The following is a 13,651-nucleotide window of genomic DNA, read 5'->3' as shown; positions in this document are numbered from 1 at the left end:
GCAACCCGAAAGATAGTTGCATCTATCAAGTAGGAGATAAGGTACCACTTATAAAAAGTGGGGAGGCAAATTTAACTAATTTACAACATTGGAATGAGGAAGTGTAGTCAGAGTGGATTATGAAGCAGCTGCTTCCCCATGTGGCCAGAATCGAATATCCCCTCAGGAGAAGGTTAAATTGCCTCTGCATCTGTCTGTGCCTGTCTCGGTTCTATGTATATGGGCATTGAATGTTTGTCCTGTGTGTGTATAATGTTGATCCACCCTGAGTCCCCTTCGGGGTGAGAAGGGCGGAATATAAATACTGTAAATAAATAAATAAACAAATAACTCAATATTAGCTTTCAATACCTTTTTCTTATTAACATATATCTCCACTGTTCTTACCCTCTCATTCTGAATCTGCTCCTGCCTTCAATATTCTTTCCAACTGGACAATAAAATAACAAAGAGGTTTGACCAAAATTACTGTCTTGTGCTCAGAAGCACAGAAGCCATAGTTCTTTATTAAATTTATTGCAAGTCTTTCCTCAAAGGGTCAAGATAGCATCCAAGCTCTCCTGCCATCCTTGCTTTAGCCACAGTAGGAGACAAGGGAATAAGTTAATGCTGAAAGAGAGTGCCTGAGAAAACATGCATTCTACATTGAGTAACATCCAGAGATGTCATCTTTCAGTGAACAGTGAACTTAAGGACCAGATTGATGCTGGAAAGGAGATGAAAATGGTGGTTAGCTGAGCTGTAATAACTATGTGTTGACATGACTCAGTATTATAGTTTTGGAAGGTTTTCCTTAAATTGGATTCTAAGGATGGATCATGGTTCAAATTTGGGCACAACAATGAAGCTCACTGAGTGCTATCAAACAACTTTCGCAATTTGTTTAGAGAATTTGAAGTTTATGAAATACTATATGAACTGACTTGTTCTTCACCCTTTGTGATAATGTGTGACTCAGAACGTACCTATGCTTCAGGTATTCAATCTGTCTGAATGTTGTGATGCAGTTCAACCTGTATATAAATACTAATTTTAGTGCAGATTTTTAAATTAAATGTGTAGATGCAGGAAAGCAACAGACTGGACATAAGGACAAAGTGGAGTAAAAATGACAAGGACTAGACCAGTTATTCCCTGTTATAGGAGGTTGTAAAAGCAAAATATAATCACTCCATGTATACCATACTGAACAGTTTGGAGAAGGGCAGGATATGGATGTAATAAAATCACCAACAGTGATCATATAAACACAACAACAGAATTAAACTGTTTTTTCATACCTCATTAACCTGTCTTTTGTCCAGGTGAAAAACTTGACCAGAACTTGTTGAAGCAATTTCTTCATAGACCTTGTAACCAATATGTGATCTATCATCACAGTCTCCTGTTAGGACAAATACAACCTATAGGAGAAAAAAAAGGTGGGGGAGAGCCATTTAAAATAGTCCTTCGATTGAAAAGAGTAGGGAAAAAAGCATCAGAAATCAATTAGCTGAAAGAATATACATTAGGCCATTAGTGGATATGCTTTATTTAATATTTTCAGTCACAAGTAATTAGTACAATAACTTTCAAAAGAACCGTACCATATTGGCAGCTCAAAGGATAGATCTGACATAACATTCATTAATGCTTCCTGTAATTACACATTTTTATTAGTCACAATGCTTTGTGAAAAGCAAAAATAACTGCTGGAATTGCCAAACTAGGATTCCAATTAAATACAGAGGTAAAAACTTGGACACCAAGTCCCTTTGTTTCCAAGATGCTTTCTATTATTTTATTTTCCTCTCCTGTCCAGCTGCTGACTCCAGGTCTTACTTCCTAGGAAGAATGACCAGTGGGACTCCCAGGCCTGAATAATCAAAAACAGAGAGCAGCTGCTGGACACATGTCAAAAAAGCTGGTTAGCCTTTTGTTGCAACACTCAAGAAATGCTAAGAGATCGTCACTGAAAAATATTAGTATAGGCAGTCCCCAAGTCACTAAAAAGACAGGTTCTGTAGAGTTTTTCCCATTATAACTCTTCAAGAAGTGAATTTCCCTTCCTAGGGGTAGATTTCTCTCACTTTCTTTCACTTTCTGTTGTCTCACACCCATTCTTAACTATCAACCTTGTAACATGGCCCTCACGTCATTGGGGGCATGGGGAACCCGGAGCCCCACGCCCAGCTTCCAAATCAGCTTATCATAAGGGAGGCATCAATCAATGGGAAGCTTTCCATGTTGCTGCTCTTGATGCCCTTGTGATGAAGTTGTAAGGGTCATTTGTAAGTCAGATGTTTATAACTTGGAGACTGCCTGTAATCACTTCAGTGAATGCTGGACAGTGGAATGCTCTTGTTTAGTGGTTCAAACACCTATTCTTTCTTCCATGATACTCCATTTCATTCTCACTTCCACTAAGTTTCCTGTTTGCTCTTTCTCTACAACCTGTGGTTGCTCATGGTTTTCATGTACACTCTTTAGTCCAACATTTAAAGGAACTATCCAAGGTTCCCAACTGTATTTTCTAAATAATTTCACCATCATGGAAAAAACCCCTGAGCAGATTCACTGACCCATTGATATGGGAGTCATCAACTACCACTGCCTGTAAAATTCACTCTTTAGCCACTAAGGGTTTTCAGTCTTTATGGTAGACATTAGTCTACTGCTCTTTTAGGATTACTTCAACTAATGTTTAATGTCTTAATGTTTTTGCAAAACATGGAGTCAAATGTTTGCTGAAAAAGAGGTGGGGTAATTCATTTAATTATTAGTATATCAGAGAAATCATACTTTAATCCTATACAGGCTCTATTTAGAAACAAACGTAATCAGATTTACTTCATAGCAGGTATTTATATCTTTTATCCATGTTGAGATCTACATCATAATGCAGTTGATAATGCATTTTTAAAGACTGTAGCAATCAGACATTCAAGATCCTCCTACCTGCGACTGCTTCTGTTGAATCAACTGCAGGACTTCATGAGTCAGTCTGTAGTCCTTTGACCTCGCATCAGTAAAGACATAGATGAATGAACCAGGAAGAGAAATTTCAAGAGCTATTTTGATGGCCCCAATACTCATTTCTGGACAGTCACCACCTCCCTGTTTACAAATGACAAATGAGGAAATAAACAAACATCAGTAAAAATTATTATTCTTATATACATTCAAGTCAATTCTGACTTAAGGCAATCCTGTCCACAATTTACTTGACAAGATCTATTCAAATGAAATTTAGTATTGCCTTCTTCAAGGATGAGGGTGTAAGACTTGCCCAAGGCCACCCAAAGGGTTTCCATGGCTGAGTGATGATTTGAATTCCCACAATTCTGATCCAACATAAAAACCACTACATTGCTCTTAGTCAAAACTGATTTTAAATGTAAACAAGCCATATAAATTTTGAACTAATTCAACCACTGCTTTCACCAGAGTTGTGGTGTAAACAATCAACCTTCTGGGGAAACCAAAAAGTCCTCAGATATTTTTTTTAGTATTGAAGCTGAACTTCCCCTAATCCAGACTGGTTTTTTAACCCACCATCCTGAAGACCAATTTTAGGCCTGATCTTTCAGACAAAAGTTGTAAAAAGTACAAAAAAGTTAATTGGAAGCTAGCTTTTTATTAGGCATGGGCAAAAAACTCAGGCTCTTCTATAACACTGTTTAGAAAGTTCTTCAAAATACAGCTTTTAGAATGGAAGACCAGGAAAAAGAGATCTATCAGCCAGAAAGCAAATAGGGAAAACATATTGTAAGAGGAAAACGTTTTTCATTAAAATCAACTGGCATTTTTTTAAGTCACTCTTTAGGGACAAAGCATTTTAGTCTTATTTTGAAAAATTCTTACATTTCGCTAAGTTTGGCTTATTATATATATATGACCTCATCATAAACGCCCTTGGTTCACTCCACATTGTACTGAGAATGGAGGGGAAGCAGCGTACATCGGGCAAATCAGCCCGTGTGATGAGGTAAATGTCATACTATATCCAAAAAGCCTCCCTTCTGCTAAGCCCTCTTTCTTTCTCTTTATCCTGAAACTTTACAAAGGAATCAAATAGCAACGTATTCAAGACAACTTAATAAGTACATGACCCTACAAACTCTTGGATCTATATCACCTACCACCTCATCACAAAGGGATAAAAACGGTGGCATGTGCCAGTTTAACCCAGGTCACCCACGGAGTCTACTGGTTCCTATCAAAAACACCAGCAGGGCTCTGTGAGTAAAGTAGGATGGAGCCAGCGCATGCCACATCATGGCAACACGGGAGGCTTCATGTGTCATGATGTCAGGACCCAGGCAACAGAACACCAATAACCATGCACAGAGGCCAGATTCTATCTAATATCTTTATTATAGGAATATATAAAGTCAATAAAAACAAGTGAAGAATATAGTTCAGAAGTAGACCTTTCAGGAAAGGTCAAATATAGTCCAGGAAAATAATGTCCAATATGTGATATTAAAGTCCAAAGTTATAATCCAATAACCGAAACACACACTTTGCCAAGCAATAGTGTGGGGAGAAGACAAGGTCTTTTAGTCCATTGAAGCTTGACAACAAGGCTGGAAAACAAACTAGATACTTGGCTAAACAAGACTTGATACGAGGCAACCAAGAAGCAAGAACAAGGTCCGTGGCAAGGTCCGGGGAACAAGGCAGGCTTGGAACTTGGTCCCGGAAACAAGGAACTGGAGTTGCGTAGTCCACACACGATCTCACTCCTCAAGCTGACGAGTTGACTCCACAAGGTTTCCTTCGCGGCAAAACACCTAAATAGGGTCTCGTTTCCCGCCAGAAGAACACTTTCCCTGGAGAACTAGAAGTGAAACCCAACTCTGTCCAGATGCATGACTCCTTAGAATTTCCCAAGGGAAGCAGACCTAATCAGCTAATTGTTTGGCTGCGATTCTGGCGCTCCGGCGATTCACCTCCCTAACTCCTCTATCTCTATTATAATTGTCCTTTCGAGAAAACGGGGGAGAATTCTGCCCAAGGCTTGTTTGGCTGACTTCTTGAGGGCAAACATCCTCCAGGTGCAGGGGCTCCGATTCTGGCTGAACCGGTGGAAATCCCATGTTTTCCTCCTCATCTGCCACAATAGTACTAGGAACAGGACTACAAGGCCCATGAGACATCACACATGATTGGAATTCATGGGGGGGGGGGGGGGGAAGCCGCTCAATCCATGCTTCCCCCCATGAGGTCACCCTTTACTCAAGCCAGGCAATGGACTCTGTATGCCCCCTGATGATACAACACAACATCCAGCTATTCCGGTCATGATGTCATTCTGGTCTTTAGGTTAAAATCCAGCACTCTAATCAATAAAGCACATGGAGTATTCATTTCTAAAAGATTATGTTATTGTTGTTGTGGGCCTTCAAGTCATTTCCAACTTATAAAGACCCTAAGATGAACCTATCACAATGTTTTCTTAGCAAGATTTATACAGAGGGGGGTTAGCCTTCATTTTCCTTTCAGGCTGACAGAGAGTGACTTGCCCAATGTTTGATTATTTTGGATATTTGAGTTTGTAGCAAACCTTTAAGTAGTTCCACCTCCACACCTCAATTTGTATGCTGTCCTAGCTGTTCATTATTGGCTTTCCAACAGTCCCTCACACCCTTCCCAACCATTCCTATTGAAGTAACAACCAGGTTTGGAACTCCTTTCTTTATCTCTACCTTTCCCACACTCCATTGCCTGTCATCTGTCCACTGATTCCTTCAATTTTCCACCACCTCCTTAAATTTTAGACTGAGGCTTGTGGTGGGAGAATGAGCAATGGAGTCCAGGATGTCCTCTTGGGCAAGAGAGGAGATAATGAGAGGTGGGAGAAGAAGTGAGTAGGGAGGAAGCAGATGGGTGAGAAAGCCCTTTAAATTCAAGCTGATACATTTTTTTTCATGTCAGGAGCAACTGGAGTTGCTTCTGGAGTGAGAGAATTGGCCGTCTGCAAGGACGTTGCCCAGGGGACGCCCGGATGTTTTGATGTTTTACCATCCTTGTGGGAGGCTTCTCTCATGTCCCCGCATGGAGCTGGAGCTGATAGAGGGAGCTCATCCGCGCTCTCCCCGGGTGGAATTCGAACCTGGCAGCCTTCAGGTCAGCAACCCAACCTTCAAGTCACAAGGCTTTTATCCCCTAGGCCACCGGAGGCTCCAGGCTGATACATCAGAGAAAAGGAGTCTGTAAGATGTGTTGAAGGTGTACTAATGCTATTTAATCTTTTTTTACCTTTGTGGGTGTCCTGCATTTTTAACCGCCACAAATGTGGAGGGCCATGCAGTCAGTCAGCCCAACTGCCTCTTCTAGTTTTCAAAGGAATTTTAGAAGTTAATAAGGAAGAAGTTTGTGAATTGATCCTAGTCATTCCAGCTGATGGATTCTTCAGGTTAAGAAGCATTGTACTTCTAGATATCCATTCCTATGGTCAAAGAGCAAGGAATAGTCTTTACCTTTATCCTAGCTATTATATTTTAGAAACACCTGGCTGGTTTTTGTTTGGAACCATGAACTAGACTTACCTTTGATATAAATCCAGCAGAGCACTTTTAAAATCTAAACTGTCTTCCTTTATAGGCTATCATTCTAAATTATTGGTTTCCCTTCTGGCAGAGTTCTCAACTAAGAAGCTTATTCTAAAGACGGACTGAACAATTTATGAGGATGGGGGCATTGTCTTGAAAGAAGTACAAACTGCATACAAAAACTTCCCAAAAGATAGTCTTCCTTCAAACTGATTATTAAGTATTAAGATAGTCTTCCTTCAAACTGATGCCCTCCAGATATTTTAAACTACAAAACTCATCAAACATAGCCAGCATGACCATGGCCAAAGAACCATAGCTCAGCATGTCTGGAGGAGACTTGCTTTGGCTCGGCTATTCGATGACACCAATAACTTGTCATCAGTATATTAATTAGAACTTGGGCGATATTCTGCTTGCTCTATAACATTATAAGAGAACAAAATTTTTGTGTTATAGTATTAGAATGCTGAAATTAGTGTTCAACATTCTGTCACTGAAATTTGTTTAATTGTATGGCTTTCCTTAACCTGAGGACATTAGTCCAATGACAATAGCAAAAAAGAAATTGTACAAGATTACCAGCTCATACAAAACTCAGGCTTGTTCATCAGGCGTGGATGTTAAAAGTCATTTTAGGGGAAGAAATGAGATGATGACAGAGCTGCATCTTTCTACAGGTGTTAAAGCTGAGTTTAAGAAGGTGTTGGAGGTAATTTGAGCCATGATAGCAAGTCCACCATGCTTAAAATACACCCTTAACCAACCAAAGAGAGTGAAGAATAAGAAAAGAGGAGTCCATTGGATCCATTATTCTGAATACTCTGTGGTTGGTGGACATTTATTAAGAAGAGCTAGTCACAAACAAATAGCCGTGGGGACTTCTAGTTGTGGGAGGTATAACCTTTATTTTCTATAAACATACAAGGAGGATTCATAATCCAAACTCCAGAAAATGCTCTAAACCACCCTTCCCCATTCTAGTACCCTCCTGGGGTATTGGGAAATGACTCTCACAATCCCTATCAAACTTACTGGCCATGACAGGAGTTGTAGACCAACACATCTGGAGAATGAGAAGCAGAAGGGCTGCTCCAAACCATTGTACATCTGTGGTATATCCATGTACCACATGCACTCATATTTAATTCTCAACTGGCCTGTGTATGTCTTCTTTTCATAAATAGAGTGTTAGGAATGCTGCATTTCTGCCATAGCATGATATGCCTTTGAATGTTTTCCTGTTGTTGTATCCCTAAACGACCCTAATCAACGGGTCTGTGAAATTCATTCACTATGATTTCAGCAGTAAAGACTACTAAAAAAACCGCAGTTGGAAAATTGTTCTAGTGCCTCAATATTCTGGCAGTATTAAATTATGACATTAATTCTTCTGCTCTTTAACTAATGAAAAACATGTTCTTTTTCCCCCTCCTCTGCAGCATAAGTCTGTCTTCTTGCCACAAAAGTTATGTTGCTGGGCCTTTCCTATTAAGCATTTTTCCCTTTTGTTCTCTCTCCCACCTCAGCTTTACAGAATTTGGAAAAGGAAAACCCTTCCTTCAGAGACACACAAATGCCACCAAAAATCATTTTTAAAAACAATAATAAATCCCTCAATTTTGTCTCACTCAGCTTAATTTGGAGTTTAACATTCTTTGCATCTAACCTGAATCACGGTGATTTAGTTAATTGAGACAACAAACAGAATAGAAATTGACTTTCTTTGTGTAACCTTCAAAATATGCATTCCAAACAATCCTGCTTCTCACACAATAATGATGTCTGCAACACACTCAGTCCCCAGAGTTTACGTGGCCGCAAAAGGCAGAAAAACAATCTCAGAGGTTTGCTGGCTGATAGGAAAATGAGCTTCCTTCCTTCAAACTCAGAGGAGCCTCCAAATGACTGTATTCAGACCTCCAGATTCACTGGGCGTAGGGGCACAGGACACCCATGAAAGTGAAAAACATTTTTCCCCCTGAGAGAACACCTCTTTAGAAATGTCTTACTCTTCCAGCATGACTCTATGGTGAACTTTCACTGTAAGCTGCAAGGCATTGGGAGATCTAGAGATTTCTATATATGTGTTTTCTCTAGAAATCTCTAGGTCATAGAATCATAGAATATTAGAGTTGGAAGAGACCACATGGGCCATCCAGTCCAACTCCCTGCCATGCAGAAAAAGCACAATCAAAGCACCCCCGGCAGATGGCCATCCAGCCTCTGTTTAAAAGTTTCCAAGGAAGGAGATTGCACCACACTCCAAGGCAGAGAGTTCCACTGTTGAACAGCTCTCACAGTCCGGAAGTTCTTCCTAATGTTCAGATGGAATTTCCTTTCCTATAATTTGAACCTATTGCTCCTAGTCCTAGTCTCTAGGGCAGCAGAAAACAAGCTTGCTCCCCCTTCCTTATGACACCCTTTCACATATTTATAAATGTATCCACGGCCGTAGCCAGTAAAAAATTCAGGAGGGGTTTTGAAAATTTGGGGGGGGGTTGAACCCCTGACCCACCTGCCCCCGGGTTCAGACCTGTCAATATCTGCTTGAGATAGTGCCTGGAGGGACTCACAATGTTTTGCATCTCATATACTTAGCATGGGGATTTGGTTAACCAGTTAAAATTCATGAGTAAACTAGGTTTTTTTATAACCTGAAAAATTTCGGGGGGGGGGGGGTTGAACCCCTAAACCCCCCCTTCCTCTGGACGCCTTCCTTCTTGTCAATATCTCTTTTGAATAGTGGTGCCCAGAACTGGACACAGTATTCCAGGTGAGGTCTAACCAAAGTAGAATACAAAGGCACCATGACTTCCTTCAATCTAGCACTATACTCCTTTTGATGCAGCCCAAAATCCAATTGGCTTTTTTAGCTGCTGCATCACACTGTTGTTTCATGTTCAACTTGTTGTCCATGAAAATTCCAATATCTTTCTCACATTGAATGTTGTTGAGCCAGGTTTCCCCATTCTGTATCTTTGCACTTCATTTTTTCTGCCTAAGTGTGGTATCTTACATTTGTCCTTGTTGAAATTCATCTTGTTAGTTTTGATCCATTTCTCTAATCTGTTAAGGTTATTTTGCATTCTGATCATGTCCTCTCGAGTATGAGCTATCCCTCCTAATATGGTGTCATCTGCAGACTTGATAAGCACACCCTCTAAACCTTCATCCAAGTCTTTAACAAAGATATTGAACAGAACTGGGGCCAGGACCGAACCCTGCAGCACTCCACTAGTCACTTCTTTCCAGGATGAAGAAGAACCATGGGTGAGCACCCTTTGGGTTCGGTCACTTAACCAATTACAGATCCGCCTATTAATAGTACTGACTAGCCCACATTTGACTAGTTTGATTGCAAGAAGGTAATGGGGGAATTTGCCAAAGGCCTTACTGAAAGCAATATATGCTACACCCACAACATTCCCTGTATCTGCCAAGCTTGTAACTCTATCGAAAAAAGAGATAAGATTAGTCTGGCATGACTTGATTTTGAGAAATCCATGTTGACTTTTAGTAGTCACAGCATTCTTTCATAAGTGATTGCAGACTGCCTCCTTAATGATCTGTTCCTGAATCTTTCCTGGTATTGATGTCAAGCTGACTGGACTTTAATTGTTTGGGCCCTCTTTTTTCAGTTCTTGAAGATAGGGACCACATTTGCCCTCCTCCAGTCTGCTGGGACTTCTCCTATTCTCCAAGAATTCTCAAATATTATTGCCTGTGGTTCTGAAATGACTTCTGCTAGTTCCTTCAATGCTTGTGTGTCATGCAGCCAGATCCCAGGGCTGAATTTCCAAGCCCTGAATCTGACTTCATAACATAAACATGCGAGCACCTGGCGGGAGAAGATAAAATGAGCCTGGGAACTCAGGGGTGAAAGTATAAACAATTATAATTGCTGTAGTGTGGGGGGGATAGAAACCTTGGTGGAAATGTGATCCAGAAGGTGGGGTTTGATGATGATATTTGCGTGTGATATTACGTTGCATCAGAAGTGATAAAATTAGATGTATGTAAACATTAGGTCATTCTCGACTTTTCCAAAGTCATGTATTCTTCAATAAAGATTGTGTTTGAGAGCAGCTGTCTTTGATCTGCGTTCAGACTGGTCCTTTGAAGTAAGCCTGACATTAAAGTCGAGAATCCCATTTCTCACCCTCCTGCGGAATTCGCAGTGAAGTGATAATGAGCGAGGAAGAAGATCAAAGCCCAAATGAGGCAGAGAGGCCTTTGCAAGGGGCCCGGCCGAAGAGAGAAGAGACGCTGCAAGCCATAGCTTCCTCTACGGGGTACCCCAAGCCGAACGGCGTGACCCAGAGAATTCCCAGGCTCGGAAGAGGCGTCTCTGCAGCTGCAGAAACCAGTTGGGGATCTGGAGGAAGTATGCCGGAGACCGTGGCCCTGCGGTTATCCATCCTGGAAACTAATTTATCCAGGCTGTCGGAAACCGTGGGGAGATTGGTGCCATTATTGGAAGAGAATCTCCAGAAGGAGGCCAGCCGATATGGCGCCGAGAGAGAACCAAGCAAAGAAGGAGATTGGAGCCAGAGGGGCCAGCGGGCGTCAACGCAGAGCCCCGTGGCGGCAAGGGACGAGGGAGATGAGGAATACTGGCAGGAGCTGCAGTTCCGGGACAGCATGGCGCGAGAAGTGGAGCGTCAGCGAGCCCTGGGGACCCTGAGGCCGCCGTCTCCAACAGAGCTCCCAACCCCCCGAATGGGCGTCGGGGTGGAAAGGCCACTGGGGCCAGGGATCGGGTCCAGTGGATTCGCAGACGAAGGCGGAGAGGAGCGGGGGGTCCAGGAAGAGGAGGAGGATGTGCCGTACGACGAGGAAAGGCGAGATGAGGGGGCTACAGCTAGGCCAGTATGCGGATGGGCGGAAGAGCCAACAGCGGCGGCAGACTTCCAGGAGCCGCGCAGAATGACCACCGGAGTGGGGCGCGGCGTGTTCCAAGGAGCCACCCGAGGAAACCTGATGCAACCCTTCCCCATGCCGCCCAGACAATATCAAAGGGCTGCAGAATGGATGCCTAGAAGGGAAGATCTCAAGCTGGAATACGGAGGGGAATCAGAGGAACTGAACTTTTTTCTAATTAGCATTAGAGGATACATGGAAGACAACGCACACACATTTCCCTCCGAAGCAAGCAGGGTTCGAGCCATCGGCAACACACTAAAGCGAGGAGCAGCCAGCTGGTATGTGCAATTGCATGCCAGACGCGACCCATGCCTGAGGTCAGTGCCCCGCTTCCTCGCCGCACTGGAGAACCGGTTCAGAGACCGGCTAGAGCAATTGAGGGCTCGAGACCAGCTGAAAGGAATAAAACAGAGGGACAAAACGGTGCCCGAGTACGCAGAGGAATTCCTCCACCTCGCGGAAAGGGTACCGGAGTGGTCTGAAGTAACCAAAGTGGAACTATTTAAAGAGGGACTACGCCCCGAGATTTTCAGCTGGGCAGCGCACAGAGACGACCCCGAGACGCTCCAGGGATGGATTCAACTAGCGGGGCGCGTCGAATCTACCCTGGCACAAGTAAAGCGCTTCAGGAGCAGCAGCGGCCAGCAAAGACCGGTGGCGAGAGGTCGAGGAGAAACGAGGAAGCAAGAAAGACCCGGAGGGAGGCCGGGGATTCCCTCCAGAGGAGACGACAACAAACCTAAACCGGGGTGCTTTGTATGTGGGAAGACGGGCCACCGAGCAGCGGAATGCTGGGCCCGGAAGGGGGAGCCGCCAAAAGCCCCAAAGCCCAAGCCAGCAACCGGGAGGCGTGCGGAGGAGGAGGTGCAGGCCCCAGAATCTTCGGAAAGATTGGTGAGTCGGGACAAACGCATGATAGTAGTACCAATTTGCCTCTCGGGGCTAGAAAATCGGGCCACCTGCAAGGCGTTTGTAGACTGCGGGTGTTCTAGGAACATTATAACCCCAGAATTAGCAGGAGCGCTGAAATGCCAGCAGATGGCACTTGACTCCCCAATTGCATTTTCGCAGCTAGATGGATCAGTCGCTGCTGGGGAAGTATCTACAAAGGAATTACGGGGAGTTCCATGCAAAATAGGCAAATGGGGAGGAAGAATATCCTTTGTGATAGCCCCTATTGCCACATACCATGTAATATTGGGGATACCATGGCTCGAACAAGCAAATCCTGAAGTAGATTGGAGAGGAAAAAGCTTAGCATTTAAAGAACAGCAGATGCAATGGGAGATAAGCAAAATTGCAGAAGAGGAGGACGAGGAAGACGAAGCAGGGGAAATAGACCCACAGCTATTGCCACCTGAATACAGAGACTTTGCGGATGTTTTCAATCAGAAAGAGGCCAGTAAATTGCCTCCCAAAAGAAATATAGAAGTAGGGATTGAAATAACCCCCGGAGCAGACTTACCAAAACCAAAAGTGTATCCCATGTCTGTGCAAGAGAAGGAGGAATTGAGAAAATACATTGATAAAAACCTGGCTCGAGGCTTCATTAAGCCATCTAATTCTCCTCTCGGGGCTCCAGTGTTATTTAGGAGAAAGAAAGACAATTCCCTAAGATTGTGCATTGATTATCGAAATTTAAACGCAATTACCAAGGACAATAAATACCCTATGCCCTTAGTCAAGGATTTAATTACCGTATTGAAGAAAGGGAGCATATTTACTAAACTGGATTTAATTGAAGCGTATCATAAATTAAGGATCAAACCGGAGGATACTTGGAAAACCGCATTTTCCTGCGCATTCGGCCATTTTGAATACGAAATTTTGCCTTTCGGGTTAAAAAATGGAAGCAGCTGCTTTATGCAGCTTATAAATGAAATACTACACCCGTTATTGTACAGAGGGGTGTTCATATTCCTTGATGATATCTTGATCATTTCTGAAGATAAGGAAAAGCACGTAAAATTGGTCCGGGAAGTTTTGCAGAGACTAAGAGAAGCAAAGCTGTACGCAAAACTGTCCAAATGTGAATTTAATAAAACTCAAATTGACTTTCTGGGATATCGGATGTCTCCAGAAGGGTTAGCTATGGATCCAGCTAAAGTAGCAGATGTGAAAGAATGGGGAGTGCCTCAAACAAGGAGGCAATTACAATCATTTCTGGGGTTTGCAAATTTTTACAGACC

General features: G+C 42.8%; 1 protein-coding gene across 2 annotated transcripts in view; it reads right to left on the bottom strand.

Moving 5' to 3' along the window:
• hmcn1 (hemicentin 1) overlaps positions 1–13,651 on the bottom strand; it is a 312,600-nt gene that overhangs the window by 239,468 nt on the left and 59,481 nt on the right. For both annotated transcript variants that reach the window (XM_062980741.1, XM_062980742.1), the window contains exons 3-4: positions 2,938–3,096; positions 1,281–1,403 (exon numbers count right to left, since the gene is read on the bottom strand). In XM_062980741.1, coding sequence (XP_062836811.1) covers positions 1,281–1,403; positions 2,938–3,096 — 282 coding nt within the window. The remainder of the gene's footprint in view (positions 1–1,280; positions 1,404–2,937; positions 3,097–13,651) is intronic.

The sequence above is a fragment of the Anolis carolinensis genome, chromosome 4 (assembly GCF_035594765.1).
Source record: "Anolis carolinensis isolate JA03-04 chromosome 4, rAnoCar3.1.pri, whole genome shotgun sequence".
Classification (NCBI taxonomy): domain Eukaryota; kingdom Metazoa; phylum Chordata; class Lepidosauria; order Squamata; family Dactyloidae; genus Anolis; species Anolis carolinensis.
This window is presented reverse-complemented; position numbering and strand designations above follow the sequence as displayed.